We start from the raw sequence: 22,336 nt of genomic DNA, 5'->3' as shown, positions 1-22,336 counted from the left end.
CAGGGGGTTTAGTGGTCAGGGTCGTTGGGTCATTGTCAAGGGTGTTGGGACGGGGTTGGCGTTCCAGGGTGTGGGTTGGGTCAGGGGTATTGGGTTTGTACAGGGTATGTGTGCAGGGGTGTTGGGTCAGGGGTATTGGGTGTGGGTAGCCGGAGGGTGTTGGGTACAGGGGTATTGGGTACAGGGTATTGGGTACAGGGGTGTTGGGTACAGGGGTGTTGGGTAAAGGGGTGTTGGGTACAGGGGTATTGGGTACAGGGGTATTGGGTACAGGGGTATTGGGTACAGGGTATTGGGTACAGGGGTATTGGGTACAGGGGTATTGGGTACAGGGGTATTGGGTACAGGAGTGTTGGGTACAGGGATATTGGGTACAGGGGTGTTGGGTACAGGGGTATTGTGTACAGGGGTATTGGGTGCAGGGGTATTGGGTGCAGGGGTATTGGGTACAGGGGTATTGGGTGCAGGGGAATTGGGTGCAGGGGTGTTGGGTACAGGGTATTGGGTACAGGGGTATTGTGTACAGGGGTATTGGGTGCAGGGGTATTGGGTGCAGGGGTATTGGGTACAGGGGTATTGGGTGCAGGGGAATTGGGTGCAGGGGTGTTGGGTACAGGGTATTGGGTACAGGGGTGTTGGGGACAGGGGTATGGTGTACAGGGGTATTGGGTAGAGCGGTATTGGGTGCAGGGGTATTGGGTACAGGGGTGTTGGGTACAGGGGTGTTGGGTACAGGGGTGTTGGGTACAGGGGTGTTGGGTGCAGGGGTATTGGGTTCAGGGGTATGGGGTACAGGGGTGTTGGGTACAGGGGTGTTGGGTACAGGGGTGTTGGGTGCAGGGGTATTGGGTACAGGGTATTGGTACAGGGGTGTTGGGTACAGGGGTATTGGGTACAGGGGTATTGGGTACAGCGGTGTGGGTAAGGGGTCGTTGGGTACAGGGTGTTGGGTACAGGGGTGTCTGGGTACAGGGGCGTGTCTGGGTACAGGGGTATTGGTACAGGGGTATTGGGTACAGGGTATTGGGTCCAGGGGTATTGGGTCCAGGGGTGTTGGGTACAGGGTATTGGGGACAGGGGTATTGGGTACAGGGGTGTTGGGTACAGGGGTTATTGGTACAAGGGGTGTGGGTACAGGGGTATTGGGTACAGGGGTATTGGGTACAGGGTATTGGGTACAGGGGTGTTGGGTACAGGGGGTTGTGGGTACAGGGGTATTGGGTACAGGGGTATTCGGTACAGGGTGGTGGTACAGGGGTGTTGGGTACAGGGGTATTGGGTACAGGGGTATTGGTTACAGGGGTATTGGGTACAGGGGGTTGGGGTACAGGGTATGGGTACAGGGGTGTTGGGTACAGGGGTGTTGGGTACAGGGGTGTTGGGTACAGGGGTGTTGGGTACAGGGGTATTGGGTAGAGCGGTATTGGGTGCAGGGGTATTGGGTACAGGGGTATTGGGTACAGGGGTATTGGGTACAGGGGTATTGAGTACAGGGGTATTGGGTGCAGGGGTATTGGGTACAGGGGTGTTGGGTGCAGGGGTATTGGGTTCAGGGGTATGGGGTACAGGGGTGTTGGGTACAGGGGTGTTGGGTACAGGGGTGTTGGGTGCAGGGGTATTGGGTTCAGGGGTATTGGGTACAGGGGTATGGGGTACAGGGGTATTGGGCACAGGGGTGTTGGGTACAGGGGTGTTGGGTACAGGGGTGTTGGGTACAGAGGTGTTGGGTACAGGGGTGTCGGGTACAGGGGTGTCGGGTACAGGGGTGTCGGGTGCAGGGGTATTGGGTTCAGGGGTATTGGGTACAGGGGTATGGGGTACAGGGGTATTGGGCGCAGGGGTATTGGGTACAGGGGTATTGGGCGCAGGGGTATTGGGTACAGGGGTGTTGGGTACAGGGGTGTTGGGTACAGGGGTATGGGGTAGAGCGGTATTGGGTACAGGGGTATTGGGTACAGGGGTATTGGGTACAGGGGTGTTGGGTACAGGGGTATTGGGTACAGGGGTATTGGGTACAGGGGTGTTGGGCACAGGGGTATTGGGTACAGGGGTGTTGGGTACAGGGGTATTGGGTACAGGGGTGTTGGGTACAGGGGTATTGGGTACAGGGGTGTTGGGTACAGGGGTGTTGGGTACAGGGGTGTTGGGTACAGGGGTGTTGCGTGCAGGGGTATTGGGTAGAGCGGTATTGGGTGCAGGGGTATTGGGCGCAGGGGTATTGGGTACAGGGGTGTTGGGCACAGGGGTACACTATGAGCCACATTACCCCCACCCTGTGCATCGTGACAGATTACCTGAATAGTTTGGCTGGTAAATGAGTGATTGATTGGGTCTGGATCGGGGAACTGTGCCTCACGCTCATCAATATCCATTCAGGAAGCACCTTTCCTCTGACATCCGATGATATATTTTCTCTCTCAGCCCTCCCTCAGCTATCTGCCGTTGTGTTTGATAATGTGTCTGGTTACATAAGCGGAAGTAAGAAGTCTACAACACTAGGTTAAAGTCCAACAGGTTTGTTTCAAATCACTAGCTTTCGGAGCACTGCTCCTTCCTCAGGTGAATGGGTACAGGAGGGGATCCATTTACCTGAGGAAGGAGCTGCGCTCCGAAATCTCGTGTTTGAAACAAACCTGTTGGACTTTAACCTGGTGTTGTAGACTTCTTACTGTGCTCACCCCAGTCCAACGCCGGCATCTCCACATCATAGGGGAAGGAAGCGGTATCAAGGGGACAATCTGCAGGGACCATAGGGACTGGCCACAGTTTTGCAGAATGTGGAATCTGACATGAACAGAAATTTGTGGATAATGGGTGGGAGTCTCTGTCAGCTGGTGCCAGAATCAGGAAATCGATCGGGCGGAGATTCGGTTCCAAACCTGAAATCATGGCGGGTGTTGATTTCACGCCAAATTGAAATTCTCCGTCGCCTCGACAGCGGCGTCAATGCGTTGCAGAAAGCACGTACAGTAAATACCCTCAGCGTATCATTAACGAGCCCGACCAGCTGTAGACGGTGGATATTGGAATACAACCAGCAATGGTGGCCTTCCTCCCCGTCACCACATCCCTGGGGAATGCCCTGTGGCTGTACGAGCTGGAGCTGCTGGAGGAGGAGGAAGCTGTAACAGAGAAACAGGAGGCAGCCGATCAGGATGGAGAGCCGGCAGCCCAACACGCCGAGGAGGAGGTGGTGCAAAGGGGGCAGCGCCTGTCACTCGAGGACCTGCCAGACTGGGCATGCTCCCGAAGACTCCGGCAGAGCAGGGAGACAGTGCGACATATCTGCCAAATGATGGCACACCTGGTACCACGGGGGTATGGGGGAGGACACCCGCTCCCGGTGGCCGTCAAGGTGACGGTCGCCCTGACGTTTATACCATGAGCCCACCAGGATGCCCGGGCAGCGGGATTCGCCACCATCGCCGGGGTGCCCCGGCTCCAGGGGTGATCGACAGGATACATGTCCCCCTACGGGTACCGGCTGATGACAGGCCGCTCGACACAAACCGAAAGGGCTTCCACTCGAACGTGCAGCTGATGTGTGACCATCAGCTGTGCATCACACACATCTGTGCCCGATACCCGGGCAGTGTGCCCGGCGCCTTTATCCTGGCACACTCGACGATTCCTGATCTCTCCGAGGCGCACTCCTGGTTGGCTCCTGGGCGACGGGTTATCCACTGCGGTCGTGGCTGATGACACCTATCCGGTGGCCACAGCCCAACGTGGAGACTCGCTACAATAACACCCACCAGGAGCATGTGATTGAGCGGTGCTTCAGCATCCTGAAGATGCGGTTAAGGTACCTGTGCCGCTCTGATGGGGCTCTCCAGTATGGTGACTGTGAGGGTCACCCGCATCGTGGTAGCCAGCTGCATCCTCCACATCATCGCGCAACAGAGGGGCGTCGTGCTGGAGGAGGAGGGTGAACACCAGGCCTCGTCCGATCAGGAGGATGCAGGAGGAGAGCGAGGATGGGCAGGACATGGGGCACGGGCAAATGTGGGAAGCTGCAGAAAATGTGCGCCAGCGCCAACGTTCATGGGACCCCCTGATCGGCTCCATGTTCCCCAACTGGGGTGGGGGGGGGGGGGGGGGGGGGGGTACAGAGGACAAGGGCACAGACACCCACATTCCACCCCCACCCTCCGTGATACATACCTGCCGCACTCTGGGGTGGGGGCCCTGGGTTGGCAATAACAGCAGGTCTGGTCCATGGGGTGGAGGATGATGACAACCCGCTCTGCGATGAGCTCCCCATCGCTCCTCAACATCTGAGTCATGCTCACGGTAACACTTCTCACCGTCCACCTGGGTGATTCCTGCCTGCAAGCTGGCCATTGCGTCCCATCGATCCCTGAGTTGTGGAAGGTGGGGGAGCCAGGGTGGGGAGCCCAACCCACCCACAACATCTGCCCATTCGCACCCCCACACCCCCTCTCTGGCCAGCCCACCCATCACACCCTTCTGACAGAGCACCGAGGCAGATTGTAACAGTGTGAATTTTGCCCGAGCAGATCAGGAATGGAGGCGGCCTGTTGTGATTCCCACCTGCGACCTGGGTCCCTGTTGGCGGGCGCCTTCTGGGGGGGACTGGGCTTGGATGGGCTCGGCTGCTGCTCGGGTGCCCCAGGTGCCACCCTGTTCTGCCCGCCACTTGTACCACGGACAGGAGGGAGGAGCCTGAGGTGCTGCAGTGTTCCGACACCTTCGCTGCGGTGTCACTGGCTCGAGCCCCATCACACCCTCCTCCCTCGGGATGCCTGATGGCCCTCAAGCTACTCCATGGAATGGGGGTGCGAGTGGAGCCATCCCCTGAGGCAAAACCGACACCTGGCGTTGCCAGTCCTGGAGGCCCGCAGGGTCTGCATGCTCGCAGCCATGGAGCACAGGGAGTGCACCATCTCCATCTGGGACTGCGTCACATCACGCTGCGACTGTGCCATATCAGCCAGTGACTGCACCATCTCCCCCTGGGACTGGACCACCTCCCTCTGTGTCTGTGCAACGCCGGCCACCGGATGGGCAATACCGCTGACACTCTCAGCCATGACCTGCTGTAATGTCCAGGTGGCTCTAGCACATGGCTGCCTGAGAGATTGCAACCCTGTCCTGGGCCTCGGCCAGCGCCTGAACAGAATGTCCCAGGCCTTGGACATGCTGTTCCACATCCAAACCCTCCCCCCCCCTTCCTCCCCCCCCCCCCCTTCAAGGCCTCCTCCGCAGATACCACCCCTGCGATATAGGCCTGGGTGACACGCATGTTCAGCACCACCTCCCACTCCTGCACACAGTTGGACTCCTCCAACTGCACCTGTAGGTGCTGGATGCTCGTCCACAACCCCTGATGTAGTCCCTGGCTCTGTGACTACATCCCCACAATCATTGGAACCCGAAACCCGTTTGGACGGCAGCTGGGTCGACCTGCCCTCCAATCATCCGCCCCGTCGGGAGTTCCTACCTCGGCCCGATGTACCACAGCATGTGGGTGATGTGCGTCACCCCAGGAGGTGAGTGTCTCTGGGAAGTTGGGAGGGTGTTGGAGGCAGCTGAGACGGAAAATCACTGTCATCCTCGGACTCGAACCTGGGTCTCAGGCATATGAGTCACCTCCGGGCCGGTGTTGTCATCGCTGCTCGGCACATGGGGGGGGGGGTTGGTTTGGGCTGTGGCACTGGCGAGGAGCGACGGACCCACTCCATCTCCAGCAGCTCCTGCCCGGCACAAGACAAGGGGTGGGTGGTGTGGGGTGAGGGTGGTGTTGGGGGCGGATTGATACATGTGGCACGGGAAAACCACAACTCAACGGGGTCTTACTGTGGCGGCCAATTTCCACCCCCCATGACTTCCCTTTCCTCGGGCCTGCCGACTACGGTGAGGGGCCGCAGGTCCCGCAGTCCCGTCCCCCCCCACCACCCCCTCCAGTTTTCTCCCGCTCCCAGCGGCCTGTTCCTGGGGACAGCGGGGAGGAATACCGAAAACGCACAGTGATGGACAGTCCGACGCATGTGGCCAAGGGTAGCTAGTGGCTTCAATGGCCAGGACACCCTGTAGCTGGCATAGGTACCAGCATGTGGTGCAGGGTGGGGGTTCGAGCACCCTCCTGGTTGGGGGGGGGTGCTGGTTACAGGTGTGTAGGCCAGGGATCGGTGCCAGGGGCACAGTGCTGCCTACTCACCCTGGCCACCCTGAGCAGTTTGTGCAGTTTTTTACAGCACCGCTGGCCGATCCGCACCATGTTGCTGGTGGCACTGACTGCCTCTGCTACCTGTGCCCAGGCACGGCGAACGACGGTGGCTGGCAGCCTCCTTCCCGGGCCAAGGCATCCAAGGCATCCAGAAGGGTCTCGAGCTCAGCTGCCTTTAAATACAGTGTGCCATTCCCTGAACACCTCCCGATAGTGTGGGCAGCGTTTAGGAGTCCGACTCCAATTACTAATGCTGCCCTGACACAGCTGGTTGGTGCCCATCCCTGTGATCAGGCCCTGCTTTCTCACACAAACAGGGCTTCCTTTTATACTACTTTACACTCAGCTTTCAATGGACAATTACACCCAGGGAGATATATTGAGAGAGGGGGAAGTTGGGCAGTGTGATTTGAATGACTTGAGTCCGTGTTGTGGCTTCTATTTGTTTCTGTATTGAATGTTACTCGTACACAGTGAGGGAGAATTGCAGCAAAAGATTAGCCAGCAACACTCTCTTTGAGGGAGCAACGTTTGAGAACAAGCCACGGAGGCAGAGTTAGGGGGAAGGGTGCTGTGGTGATATACCTGTGCACAGTCTTGTATATAGTTGCCTATCAAGGTATCGAGTTAGTGATGTGACCTCCAACCAGCTGGTGGCCATAGAGACCTAACATGTGACCTAAGACACCTGTCAGTTGGCAGTAAGTCGTTCAAGAGGATGGTCGCACTTAGAGTAGCTAAGGAGAATTCACTGAATTTATTTAGTAGCCATCCTCTGTATTATAGTTTATAGAACATAGAACGATACAGCGCAGTACAGGCCCTTCGGCCCTCGATGTTACACCGACATGGAAAAAATCTAAAGGCCATCTAACCTACACTATGCCCTTATCATCCATATGCTTATCCAATAAATTTTTTAATGCCCTCAATGTTGGCGTGTTCACTACTGTTGCAGGTAGGGCATTCCCGTGAGTTATCTTCCCACGTGTTTGTTAATAAATCATATTTCTAGTTGAAGAGAGTCTGTGGAACATTGTCACTGACTCTGGATAGAGTGCGACTGATGGAGGACGTTACCAGCGACAGTGAAGGAACGGTGATATATTTCAAAGTCAGGGTGGTGACTGACTTGGAGGGGAACCTCCAGGTGGTGGGGTTCCCAGGTATCTGCTGCCCTTGCCCTTCTAGATGGTAGTGGTTGTGGGTTTGGGAGGTGCTGTCTGAGGAACCTTGGTGAGTTACTGCAGCGATTCTTATAGATGGTACACACGGCTGTCATTGTTTATCAGTGATGGATGGTTTGAATGTTTGTGGAAGGGGGAGCAATCGAGCGGGGCTGCTTTGTCCTGGATGGTGTGGAGCTTCTTGAGTGTTGTTGGGGCTGCACTCATCCAGGCAAGTGGAGAGTATTCCATTACACTCCTGACTTGTGCCTTGTAGATGGTGGACAGGCTTTGGGGAGTCAGGAAGTGCGTTACTCGCCGTAGGATTCCTAGTCTTTGACCTGCCCTGGTATTCACAGTATTAATGAGGCTAGTCCAGTTCAGTTTCTGGGTTATTAAGTTACTGACTGTTGTTTGGTTATTGTAATGACTGTTTCAGGTTAGTTAGTGGAATGACTTGTGTAATTACTAAGTATGTACTGACTAATTTAGTTCATAGAATTCATCGAATCCCTACAGTGCAGAAGGAGGCCATTCAGCCCATCGTGTCTGCACTGACCTTCTGAAAGAGCACCATACCTAGCCCCACTCCCCCGGCCCAACCCCCTAAGCTGCACACCCCTGGACACTAAGGGGACGCTACCATGGCCAATCCACCTAACCTGCACATCTTTGGACTGTGGGAGGAAACCGGAGCACCCGGAGGAAACCCACGCAGACACGGGGAGAACGTGCAGACTCCGCTCAGACAGTGACCCAGCGGGGAATTGAACTTGGGACCCTGGAGCTGTGAGGCAGCAGTGCTAACCACTGGGCCACCGTGCCGCCCCAAATCAATGACTAATATGGTTAGTTATTTCACTGAGTGTGGGGTGGTTACATGCTGCGCTGGTACAGTGTTTTTGTTTAGTGTGGTTACATAACCAGGTCTATGTAATTTGAGTATTTCACTTTGGCTTTTGATCCATGCCTGACTGCATCTCTTCCCTTTGCAGAGTTTTCTTCCAATTTTTCCTTCTTTTATCTCAGCCCTTCCTAGACCCTCTCTCCCCTCACTATTCCTCCTTCAATCTCTCCCCTTTTTGGACACTCTGCCTTGTTTCCAAAGCCCTACTCCATCCGTTCAGTACTCCAGGACATTGCGACTCTCCCGCCACTGGTTCAGGGTTGACCCTCTCTTCGATACGCCTACAGCCTCTCTCTGTGCTTCACATGGCAGCTTCTAAAAGACCCAACCAGGCTCTCGTCACTGCCCCGCCACGGGCAGCATCTCAAACTACCCCATTCTCTCAGTGCCCTTCCCACCCAGCCCACCACTTTGGGGCCTCAACTAAATAGTGGGGCATAAATTACCAAGAAAGGACAATTATAGCGAGAGAGTGAGAGAACAGGACAGAGCGCACTGAACCATCAGGAAAACAATCAAACGTAGAATTCAAAATTCTGGGCCGGATTCTCCGTTCTTGAGACCAAGGGCAGGATTCTCCAATTTTGAGGCTGTGTTCCGAAGGATGTGTCTAGTCTTACGACCAAAAGGTCAGCGGTGCCCCCGCATCGATGCTGTGCCCGTTGGAGGGCTAACAGCCGCGTCATGTAAATACCCCAGCTTTAGCTGCAGATACGGACGCAGAATGGCCGGGTCCGTGGCTGCGCATGTGCACAGCGACGCCCACGGTGCAAACATGGCATCAACCAGGAGCGGACCCGCCTTCCAAATGGTGCCCCCCCCTGTAACACCCCTCGCCATCCCTAGACCACCCTCCACCAATGCCCCCAGCCCCGGCTAGCGGAACGACTGTTGGACACGTTCCGCTGCGGCCACGCGAGGTCCCTGGAAACTCTGACCACACGTGACTGACGCAGTCTGGAAGTCGGCCCACCGGGGGTGGAGCTTCGCGGACGGAGCATCGGGGGAGGGCCTCCGGAGCATCCGGAAAATGGCACCGCCCGCGATTTCGGCATCAGAACGGATTTTCCGGCTAATCGCCGAACGAGATTTTGGCCGTCGGCAATCGGAGAATCCCGCCTTAGGTATTGACATCGCGGCAGAATCCGTGGACTTTCACGACAGCAAAATTGGCGCCGCACCTGGACCGATTCAGCAACGTGGAGGGGCTAGCACTGGCGCCATGTGGAACATAATCGACTCCATTGAGAAATGGTGTGGATTCGTCAGGTCCGTAATTGACATTCGGGAGACTGACAAGCTGCAGCCGCACATACACATTACACTCCCCACACACACTCATCCCAGCCGCACATACACATTACACTCCCCACACACACTCATCCCAGCCACACACACATTACACTCCCCACACACACTCATCCCAGCCGCACATACACATTACACTCCCCACACACACTCATCCCACCGCACATACACATTACACTCCCCACACACACTCATCCCAGCCACACACACATTACACTCCCCACACACACTCATCCCAGCCGCACATACACATTACACTCCCCACACACACTCATCCCAGCCACACACACATTACACTCCCCACACACACTCATCCCAGCCGCACATACACATTACACTCCCCACACACACTCGTCCCAGCCGCACATACACATTACGCTCCCCACACACACTCATCCCAGCCGCACACACACATTACACTCCCCACACACACTCATCCCAGCCGCACATACACTTTACACTCCCCACACACACTCATCCCAGCCGCACATACACATTACGCTCCCCACACACACTCATCCCAGCCGCACATACACATTACACTCCCCACACACACTCATCCCAGCCGCACATACACATTACACTCCCCACACACACTCATCCCAGCCGCACACACACATTACACTCCCCACACACACTCATCCCAGCCACACATACACATTACGCTCCCCACACACACTCATCCCAGCCGCACATACACATTACGCTCCCCACACACACTCATCCCAGCCGCACATACACATTACGCTCCCCACACACACTCATCCCAGCCGCACATACACATTACACTCCCCACACACACTCATCCCAGCCGCACATACACATTACGCTCCCCACACACACTCATCCCAGCCACACATACACATTACACTCCCCACACACACTCATCCCAGCCGCACACACACATTACACTCCCCACACACACTCATCCCAGCCGCACATACACATTACACTCCCCACACACACTCATCCCAGCCGCACATACAAATTACACTCCCCACACACACTCATCCCAGCCGCACATACACATTACACTCCCCACACACACTCATCCCAGCCACACACACACATTACACTCCCCACACACACTCATCCCAGCCGCACATACACATTACACTCCCCACACACACTCATCCCAGCCGCACACACACATTACACTCCCCACACACACTCATCCCAGCCACACACACACATTACACTCCCCACACACACTCATCCCAGCCGCACATACACATTACACTCCCCACACACACTCATCCCAGCCGCACACACACATTACACTCCCCACACACACTCATCCCAGCCGCACACACACGTTACACTCCCCACACACACTTATCCCAGCCGCACACACACATTACACTCCCCACACACACTCATCCCAGCCGCACATACACATTACGCTCCCCACACACACTCATCCCAGCCGCACATACACATTACACTCCCCACACACACTCATCCCAGCCGCACACACACATTACACTCCCCACACACACTCATCCCAGCCGCACATACACATTACGCTCCCCACACACACTCATCCCAGCCGCACATACACATTACACTCCCCACACACACTCATCCCAGCCGCACATACACATAACACTCCCCACACACACTCATCCCAGCCGCACATACACATTACACTCCCCACACACTCTCATCCCAGCCGCACATACACATTACACTCCCCACACACACTCATCCCAGCCGCACACACACATTACACTCCCCACACACACTCATCCCAGCCGCACATACACATTACACTCCCCACACACACTCATCCCAGCCGCACGCACATTACACTCCCCACACACACTCATCCCAGCCGCACATACACATTACACTCCCCACACACACTCATCCCAGCCGCACGCACATTACACTCCCCACACACACTCATCCCAGCCACACACACACATTACACTCCCCACACACACTCATCCCAGCCGCACATACACATTACACTCCCCACACACACTCATCCCAGCCACACACACACATTACACTCCCCACACACACTCATCCCAGCCGCACACACACATTACACTCCCCACACACACTCATCCCAGCCGCACACACACATTACACTCCCCACACACACTCATCCCAGCCGCACACACACATTACACTCCCCACACACACTCATCCCAGCCGCACACACACATTACACTCCCCACACACACTCATCCCAGCCGCACATACACATTACACTCCCCACACACACTCATCCCAGCCGCACACACACATTACACTCCCCACACACACTCATCGCAGCCGCACATACACATTACGCTCCCCACACACACTCATCCCAGCCGCACATACACATTACGCTCCCCACACACACTCATCCAGCCGCACATACACATTACGCTCCCCACACACACTCATCCCAGCCGCACATACACATTACACTCCCCACACACACTCATCCCAGCCGCACATACACATTACACTCCCCACACACACTCATCCCAGCCGCACATACACATAACACTCCCCACACACACTCATCCCAGCCGCACATACACATTACACTCCCCACACACACTCATCCCAGCCGCACATACACATTACACTCCCCACACACTCTCATCCCAATCAACAAGATGGCTCTGGTTCTGCTGGAGTGCGCCCAGACAGCTGATGGGTGTGTTGGGGTCAGAGGGCACCTAGGGAGATGCCCTAGTGGGAGACCTATACGACCCGTGGCCCTACGCTCACGGTGGGCTGTCAGCGGCGTGCGCAGCTGCATGGCTGCCTTTCTGGCCGTGGAAATGGTGTTCTGTGCCTGTCCACCTCCTGGCCACGGCCCGCTACTTCCCCGGCCTTCGCAGAAGCCCCTCAGCTAGCGGCACAACTGTCAGCAAACTGTACTGATGTTGGACTCTTTCTGTACCCCCTCTCTCTCCCTCAGCAGCCACGATGCTGCTTTCACGATATGTAAAAGCACAAGAAAACTATGCCATCGGGAACTCGGCCCATCAGAGGGGTAGCATCGCGGAGGCCCCAGAGAAAATCGGGTCAGGTCCGCTAATTACATGAAAACGGTGTTTACTGTACATTCTGGACCGCATTGACGCTGCTGTCGGGGTGACGGAGAATTGTGCTTTGCCGTCAAATTGGCACCCGCGCGATTTTAGCATCGGGACCTATTCTCCGCCCAATCGCATTTCACCATTTTGGAGTTAGCCAACAGAGAATCACGTCCACTCTATCTGAATTCATGCAGCATCTGCTATAACATGGAAAGTAAGTGGGTGTGATATGTGCCGTTCAATTTACTGTCCTTCCAGAGGCCACTTTGGGGGCTGGTGTGGGTTCAGGATATTCTGCCTCCCTCTGGGCGGGATTATGGTGATAGGACGAGGAAGTGGACCTTGGTAGGGTGCTACATTGGAGGGTCGGTGCAGACTTCATGGGCTGAATAGCCACCTTCTGTACTGTGGGGTTTCTGTTTGGTTAGTCAGTGATGTGTCTGTTTGGTTAGTCAGTGATGTGTCTGTTTGGTTAGTCAGTGATATTTCTGTTTGGTTAGTGAGTGATGTGTCTGTTTGGTTAGTGAGTGATGTGTCTGTTTGGTTAGTCAGTGATGTGTCTGTTTGGTTAGTGAGTGATGTGTCTGTTTGGTTAGTGAGTGATGTGTCTGTTTGGTTAGTCAGTGATGGGTCTGTTTGGTTAGTCAGTGATGTGTTTGGTTAGTGAGTGATGTGTCCGTTTGGTTAGTGAGTGTTGTGTCTGTTTGGTTAGTGAGTGATGTGTCTGTTTGGTTAGTGAGTGATGTGTCTGTTTGGTTAGTGAGTGATGGGTCTGTTTGGTTAGTCAGTGATGTGTTTGGTTAGTGAGTGATGTGTCCGTTTGGTTAGTGAGTGTTGTGTCTGTTTGGTTAGTGAGTGATGTGTCTGTTTGGTTAGTGAGTGATGGGTTTGGTTAGTGAGTGATGTGTCTGTTTGGTTAGTGAGTGATGTGTCCGTTTGGTTAGTGAGTGATGTGTCTGTTTGGTTAGTGAGTGATGTGTCTGTTTGGTTAGTGAGTGATGGGTTTGGTTAGTGAGTGATGTGTCTGTTTGGTTAATGAGTGATGTGTCTGTTTGGTTAGTGAGTGATGTGTCTGTTTGGTTAGTGAGTGATGTGTCTGTTTGGTTAGTGAGTGTTGTGTCTGTTTGGTTAGTGAGTGATGTGTCTGTTTGGTTAGTCAGTGATGGGTTTGGTTAGTGAGTGATGTGTCTGTTTGGTTAGTGAGTGATGTGTCTGTTTGGTTAGTGAGTGTTGTGTCTGTTTGGTTAGTGAGTGATGTGTCTGTTTGGTTAATGAGTGATGGGTTTGGTTAGTGAGTGATGTGTCTGTTTGGTTAGTGAGTGATGTGTCTGTTTGGTTAATGAGTGATGTGTCTGTTTGGTTAGTGAGTGATGTGTCTGTTTGGTTAGTGAGTGATGTGTCTGTTTGGTTAGTGAGTGATGTGTCTGTTTGGTTAGTCAGTGATGTGTCCGTTTGGTTAGTGAGTGATGTGTCAGTTTGGTTAATGAGTGATGTGTCTGTTTGGTTAGTGAGTGATGTGTCTGTTTGGTTAGTCAGTGACGTGTCCGTTTGGTTAGTCAGTGATGTGTCCGTTTGGTTAGTGAGTGATGGGTCCGTTTGGTTAGTGAGTGATGGGTCCGTTTGGTTAGTGAGTGATGTGTCTGTTTGGTTAGTGAGTGATGTGTCTGTTTGGTTAGTCAGTGATGTGTCCGTTTGGTTAGTGAGTGATGTGTCTGTTTGGTTAGTGAGTGTTGTGTCTGTTTGGTTAGTGAGTGATGTGTCTGTTTGGTTAATGAGTGATGGGTTTGGTTAGTGAGTGATGTGTCTGTTTGGTTAGTGAGTGATGTGTCTGTTTGGTTAATGAGTGATGTGTCTGTTTGGTTAGTGAGTGATGTGTCTGTTTGGTTAGTGAGTGTTGTGTCTGTTTGGTTAGTGAGTGATGTGTCTGTTTGGTTAGTCAGTGATGTGTCCGTTTGGTTAGTGAGTGATGTGTCAGTTTGGTTAATGAGTGATGTGTCTGTTTGGTTAGTGAGTGATGTGTCAGTTTGGTTAGTGAGTGTTGTGTCTGTTTGGTTAGTGAGTGATGGGTTTGGTTAGTGAGTGATGTGTCTGTTTGGTTAGTGAGTGTTGTGTCTGTTTGGTTAGTGAGTGATGGGTTTGGTTAGTGAGTGATGTGTCTGTTTGGTTAGTGAGTGTTGTGTCTGTTTGGTTAGTCAGTGATGTGTCTGTTTGGTTAGTCAGTGATATTTCTGTTTGGTTAGTGAGTGATGTGTCTGTTTGGTTAGTGAGTGATGTGTCTGTTTGGTTAGTCAGTGATGTGTCTGTTTGGTTAGTGAGTGATGTGTCTGTTTGGTTAGTGAGTGATGTGTCTGTTTGGTTAGTCAGTGATGGGTCTGTTTGGTTAGTCAGTGATGTGTTTGGTTAGTGAGTGATGTGTCCGTTTGGTTAGTGAGTGTTGTGTCTGTTTGGTTAGTGAGTGATGTGTCTGTTTGGTTAGTGAGTGATGTGTCTGTTTGGTTAGTGAGTGATGGGTCTGTTTGGTTAGTCAGTGATGTGTTTGGTTAGTGAGTGATGTGTCCGTTTGGTTAGTGAGTGTTGTGTCTGTTTGGTTAGTGAGTGATGTGTCTGTTTGGTTAGTGAGTGATGGGTTTGGTTAGTGAGTGATGTGTCTGTTTGGTTAGTGAGTGATGTGTCCGTTTGGTTAGTGAGTGATGTGTCTGTTTGGTTAGTGAGTGATGTGTCTGTTTGGTTAGTGAGTGATGGGTTTGGTTAGTGAGTGATGTGTCTGTTTGGTTAGTGAGTGATGTGTCTGTTTGGTTAGTGAGTGATGTGTCTGTTTGGTTAGTGAGTGATGTGTCTGTTTGGTTAGTGAGTGTTGTGTCTGTTTGGTTAGTGAGTGATGTGTCTGTTTGGTTAGTCAGTGATGGGTTTGGTTAGTGAGTGATGTGTCTGTTTGGTTAGTGAGTGATGTGTCTGTTTGGTTAGTGAGTGTTGTGTCTGTTTGGTTAGTGAGTGATGTGTCTGTTTGGTTAGTGAGTGATGGGTTTGGTTAGTGAGTGATGTGTCTGTTTGGTTAGTGAGTGATGTGTCTGTTTGGTTAATGAGTGATGTGTCTGTTTGGTTAGTGAGTGATGTGTCTGTTTGGTTAATGAGTGATGTGTCTGTTTGGTTAGTGAGTGATGTGTCTGTTTGGTTAGTCAGTGATGTGTCCGTTTGGTTAGTGAGTGATGTGTCAGTTTGGTTAATGAGTGATGTGTCTGTTTGGTTAGTGAGTGATGTGTCTGTTTGGTTAGTCAGTGACGTGTCCGTTTGGTTAGTCAGTGATGTGTCCGTTTGGTTAGTGAGTGATGGGTCCGTTTGGTTAGTGAGTGATGGGTCCGTTTGGTTAGTGAGTGATGTGTCTGTTTGGTTAGTGAGTGATGTGTCTGTTTGGTTAGTCAGTGATGTGTCCGTTTGGTTAGTGAGTGATGTGTCTGTTTGGTTAGTGAGTGTTGTGTCTGTTTGGTTAGTGAGTGATGTGTCTGTTTGGTTAATGAGTGATGGGTTTGGTTAGTGAGTGATGTGTCTGTTTGGTTAGTGAGTGATGTGTCTGTTTGGTTAATGAGTGATGTGTCTGTTTGGTTAGTGAGTGATGTGTCTGTTTGGTTAGTGAGTGTTGTGTCTGTTTGGTTAGTGAGTGATGTGTCAGTTTGGTTAATGAGTGATGTGTTTGGTTAATGAGTGATGTGTCAGTTTTCGTGTTCTGTTCATTCTTGCTGTGTAAAGTTTCTGTGTTTTTCCTCTTAAGTCTGTCTATGTACCTCATGCTCTGGCATTCAGGAGATCATATATATTCAAGGTACTGTACATGTAGAATTGTTATGTCTACAAGGTAGAGTACATGTAGAATCTTTATGTATTTAAGGTAGAGTACATGTAGAATCATTAGATATACAACGTAGTGTCGATGTAGAATCAAACAAAAAGTGCAGAGGATACTGGAAGTCTGCAGAGGGATTTGGATAGGTTAAATGAATGGGCTAGGGTCTGGCAGATGGAATACAATGTTGACAAATGTGAGGTTATCCATTTTGGTAGGAATAACAGCAAATGGGATTATTATTTAAATAATAAGCATGCTGCTGTGCAGAGAGACCTGGTGTGCTAGTGCATGGTGTGCACAGAACAGGTGATTAAGAAGGCGAATGGAATTTTGTCCTTCATTGCTAGAGGGATGGAGTTTAAGATTAGGGAGTTTATGTTGCAACTGTATAAGGTGTTAGTGAGGCCACACCTGGAGTATTGTGTTCAGTTTTGGTCTCCTTACTTGAGAAAGGACGTACTGGCACTGGAGGGTGTGCAGAGGAGATTCACTAGGTTAATCCCAGAGCTGAAGGGGTTGGATTATGAGGAGAGGTTGAGTAGACTGGGACTGTACTCGTTGGAATTTAGAAGGATGAGGGGGGATCTTATAGAAACTTATAACATTATGAAGGGAATAGATAGGATAGATGCGGGCAGGTTGTTTCCACTGGCGGGTGAAAGCAGAACTAGGGGGCATAGCCTCAAAATAAGGGGAAGTAGATTTGGGACTGTGTTTAGGAGGAACTTCTTCACCCAAAGGGTTGTGAATCTATGGAATTCCTTGCCCAGTGAAGCAGTTGAGGCTCCTTCATTAAATGTTTTTAAGATAGAGATAGATAGTTTTTTGAAGAATAAAAGGATTAAGGGTTATGGTGTTCGGGCCGGAAAGTGGAGCTGAGTCAACAAAAGATCAGCCATGATCTCATTGAATGGCGGAGCAGGCTCAAGGGGCCAGATGGCCTACTCCTGCTCCTAGTTCTTATGTTCTTTTGATAGGTACAAGGTAGAGTACATGTAGAATCATGATATATATAAGATAGGTTAGCGCATTGGGTTAGCCCTGCTGCCTCATGGCGCCTAGGTCCCAGGTTCCATCTCAGCTCTGGATCACTGTCCGTATGGAATTTGCACATTAGAAAATGGAACATTACAGCGCAGTACGGGCCCTTCGGCCCTCGATGTTGCGCCGACCTGTGAAACCATCTGAAGCCTATCTGACCTACACTATTCCATTTTCATCCATATGTCTATCCAGCGACCACTTAAATGCCCTTAAATTTGGCGAGTCTACTACTGTATCAGGCAGGGCGTTCCACACCCCTACTACTCTCTGAGTAAAGAAACTGCCTCTGACATCTGTCCTATATCTACCACCCCTCAATTTAAAGCTATGTCTCCTCGTGTTGGTCATCACCATCCATTCTCCCCGTGTTTGCGTGGGTTTCGCCCCCACAAATCAAAGATGTGCAGGGTAGATGGATTGGCCAGGCTAAATTGTCCCATAATTGGAAAAAGTGAATTGGGTACACAAAATGTATTTTAAAAAATTAGAAATTAGTGATATATAAGGTAGAGTACATATAGAATCATTATATTTACAATGTCGAGTACATATAGAATCATTATATTTACAATGTAGAGTACATGTAGAATCATTATGTGTACAAGGTAGAATACATGTAGAATCATTATGTGTACAAGGTAGAGTACATGTAGAATCATTATGTGTACAATGTAGAGTACATGTAGAATCATTATGTGTACAATGTAGAGTACATGTAGAATCATTATGTGTACAAGGTAGAATACATGTAGAATCATTATGTGTACAAGGTAGAGTACATGTAGAATCATTATGTGTACAATGTAGAGTACATGTAGAATCATTATGTGTACAAGGTAGAATACATGTAGAATCATTATGTGTACAAGGTAGAGTACATGTAGAATCATTATGTGTACAATGTAGAGTACATGTAGAATCATTATGTGTACAAGGTAGAGTACATGTAGAATCATTATGTGTACAAGGTAGAGTACATGTAGAATCATTGTGTACAAGGTAGAGTACATGTAGAATCATTATGTGTACAAGGTAGAGTACATGTCGAATCATTATGTGTACAAGGTACAGTACATGTAGAATCATTATGTGTACAAGGTAGAGTACATGTAGAATCATTATGTGTACAAGGTACAGTACATGTAGAATCATTATGTGTACAAGGTAGAGTACATGTAGAATCATTATGTGTACAAGGTACAGTACATGTAGAATCATTATGTGTACAAGGTACAGTACATGTAGAATCATTATGTGTACAAGGTACAGTACATGTAGAATCATTATGTGTACAAGGTACAGTACATGTAGAATCATTATGTGTACAAGGTACAGTACATGTAGAATCATTATGTGTACAAGGTACAGTACATGTAGAATCATTATGTGTACAAGGTACAGTACATGTAGAATCATTATATTGTTAGGGACCTGGGTTTAGAGAACCCCAAAGTGTATCATGGAGTTCACCTGACCCACAACTTTTAATAGGTTGTGGTTATGGGGAGCACACGGCCCACTCTACAGGTGTGGTGCAGCAGACATCTAACAGTATTTTTTAAAGCAAAACAATGTTTATTCTATGAACTCAGTTAACCTTTTTAAAACATTCAGTGAACATCTTAGCAACCATCAATTCAAATACAATCTCCATGGAATACAACACTAAGTAATCCTTAAACTTTCCTTTTCACATCCATAAGACAAAAACACCTTTAAACAGAAGCACATCAGGTTTAAACTCACTACTGAGAACAGTTATAACTCTGAATTCACCAAATTCAGCTCCAACACTGAAACAAAACCAAAAAAACAGACACACCCAAGCTTTTCTCAAAGCGAAACTAAAAGCTGACAGACAGCCCAGCTCCACCTACACTCTGACACCACTGCAGTAAACACCCATTTCTTAGATACATCCACTATTCAATAAACACCCATTTCTTAAAGGTACACTCACATGACAATATATACAAGGTAGAGTACATGTAGAATCATATAGATACAAGGTACAGTAGAGAATCTGTCTGAAAGCTGCCGTCATTTAACAGGGAGTGGAAGTTTATAATCCAGCCTGATAAATGTGGTCAATCCTAATGGACACAGACTGAGCTGGGCATTATTGCACAGATTTCATTTTCACTGCAAAGCACCCTTGTGTTGCCACTTTCTCAGTTGGTAATTCTCTGACCTCATGAGCAGTGGGTTGTGGGTGCTGCCTTTCTGAACCGCTGCAGTCCCTGCGACGTAGGTACACCCACAGTGCTGTGCGGGAGCGAGTTCCGGGACGTTGCCCCATCGACAATGAAGGAATGGCGATATATATCCAAATCAGGATGGTATGTGATTTGGAGGGGGGCCTCCATTTGGTGGTGTTCCCAGGTATCTGCTGCTCTTGCCCTTCTCGTGGTCACGGGTTTGGGACGTGCTGCCTAAGGCACCTTGGTGATTTTCTGCAGTGCTGTAGATGGTACACACGCCTTCCGCTGTTCGTCTGTGGTGGAGGGGGTGATTGTTTCTGAAAAGGATACCAATCAAGCGGCCTGCTTTGTCCTGGATAGTGTCGAGCCTCTTAAATGTTTCTGGGGCTCATCCAGGCAAGTGGAGAGTATTCCATCACACTCCTGACTTGTGCCGCGTAGATGGTGAAAAGGCTTTGGGGACTCGGGAAGCGAGTTCATCTCTGCAGGATTCCTAACATTTGACTTGGCACCGTAGCACAGTGGTTAGCACTGTTGCCTCTCAGCGCCAGGGTCCGAGGTTTGATTTGCGGCTTGGGTCACTGTCTGTGCGGAGTCTGCACGTTCTCCCTGTGCCTGCATGGGTTTCCTCCGGGTGCTCCGGTTTCCTCCCACAGTCCAAAGACGTGCAGTTCGATGAATTGCACATTCTGAATTCTCCCTCTGTGTACCCGAACAGGCGCCGAAATGTGATGACTAGGGGAGCTTCACAGTAACTTCATTGCTGTGTTAATGTAAGCCTACTTGTGACACTAATAAAGATTAGTTATATATTATTATTATATTATTATACTATAGCCACAGTATTAATATGGCTAGTCCAGTTCCGTTTCTGATCAATGGTAACCACAGGATGTTGATTGTGGGGGATTCAGTGATAGTAATTGAATGTGATGGGGCAGTGGTTAGATCCTCTCTTGTAGGAGATGGTCATCGCCTGGCACTTGTGTGGCACGAATGTAACTTGCCACTTGTCACTCCAAGCCTAGGTGTTGTCCAGGCCTTGCTGCATTTGGACATGGACTGCTTCATTATCTCAGGAGTCGCGAATGGTGCTGAACATTGTGCAGTCATCCGCAAACAACCCCACATATAACTTATGATCCCTTAAATCAATCAGTGAGGCTAGAAGGGTCAGTGTTTCTTTTCAGTAAGATATGGCTGCAGCCAGCCTGATTGTTAAATCCACTGTTTCATTGTTTGAATTAGTACCCTGTGTGCGTGGGTTTCCTCCGGGTGCTCCGGTTTCCTCCCACAGTCCAAAGATATGCGGGTTAGGTGGATTGGCCGTGATAAATTGCCCGTAGTGTCCTAATAAAAGTAAGGTTAAGGGGGGTGTTGTTGGGTTACGGGTATAGGGTGGATACGTGGGTTTGAGTAGGGTGATCATGGCTCGGCACAACATTGAGGGCCGAAGGGCCTGTTCTGTGCTGTACTGTTCTATGTTCTATAAGGTGTTGTCCATCTCCTCCATTACACCCTCTGCCAATGATTTGAAATTCATTTTTCTTCACGTCTCTTTCAAAACGTCTTATCACCTTGAAAATCTCAACTAGATCATCTGATATCTTTTTTGTTCAGAGAATAATCCCAACTTTTTCAAAATGGGATGTTTGTGGGGAGTCTGGATGATTTGAGGTATAGCCAGGATTTAATGCAGTGACCATATTCGCAGGTTGAAAGAGCCTTCTGGCTAACGTGTGAAGACAATGTCCGAATCCACTACATACAACCTGCTCTGTTGAGGGGGGGGGGGGGGGGGGGGGGGGAGTGGAATCCCCTGAATCTAATGGAAGCCTTTGAAAATATGGCCAACTCTCGATGATTGGACCTCAGCCCACGTCTAAGTGGTCACCTCAATCTCAGGTTGGACACTTCAGTCAGTGATAATTTCTGAAGTCTCATCACACCTGTGCTCACCTGGTAACCCAGGATACCATTCAGATGACATCACACCTGTGCTCACCTGGTAACCCAGGACACCATTCAGATGACATCACACCTGTGCTCACCTGGTAACCCAGGATACCATTCATAAGAACTAGGAGCAGGAGTAGGCCATCTGGCCCCTCGAGCCTGCTCCGCCATTCAATTAGATCATGGCTGATCTTTTGTGGACTCAGCTCCACTTCCCGGCCCGAACACCATAACCCTTAATCCCTTTATTCTTCAAAAAACTATCTCTTTACCTTAAAAACATGTAATGAAGGAGCCTCAACTGCTTCACTGGGCAAGGAATTCCATAGATTCACAACCCTTTGGGTGAAGAAGTTCCTCCTAAACTCAGTCCTAAATCTACTTCCCCTTATTTTGAGGCTATGTCCCCTAGTTCTGCTGTCACCCGCCAGTGGAAACAACCTGCCCGCATCTATCCTATCTATTCCCTTCATAATTTTAAATGTTTCTATAAGATCCCCCCTCATCCTTCTAAATTCCAACGAGTACAGTCCCAGTCTACTCAACCTCTCCTCATAATCCAACCCCTTCAGCTCTGGGATTAACCTAGTGAATCTCCTCTGCACACCCTCCAGCGCCAGTACGTCCTTTCTCAAGTAAGGAGACCAAAACTGAACACAATACTCCAGGTGTGGCC

The 22,336-nt window shown here is 50.4% G+C and overlaps 1 protein-coding gene across 1 annotated transcript in view; it reads left to right on the top strand.

Moving 5' to 3' along the window:
• Nucleotides 1-22,336, top strand: part of LOC119955276 (F-actin-monooxygenase MICAL3-like) — a 179,781-nt gene that overhangs the window by 70,155 nt on the left and 87,290 nt on the right. The window contains exon 9 of the mRNA XM_038781347.1: nucleotides 16,385-16,435. Coding sequence (XP_038637275.1) covers nucleotides 16,385-16,435 — 51 coding nt within the window. The remainder of the gene's footprint in view (nucleotides 1-16,384; nucleotides 16,436-22,336) is intronic.

This window comes from Scyliorhinus canicula, chromosome 20 (assembly GCF_902713615.1).
Source record: "Scyliorhinus canicula chromosome 20, sScyCan1.1, whole genome shotgun sequence".
Classification (NCBI taxonomy): Eukaryota; Metazoa; Chordata; class Chondrichthyes; order Carcharhiniformes; family Scyliorhinidae; genus Scyliorhinus; species Scyliorhinus canicula.
This window is presented reverse-complemented; position numbering and strand designations above follow the sequence as displayed.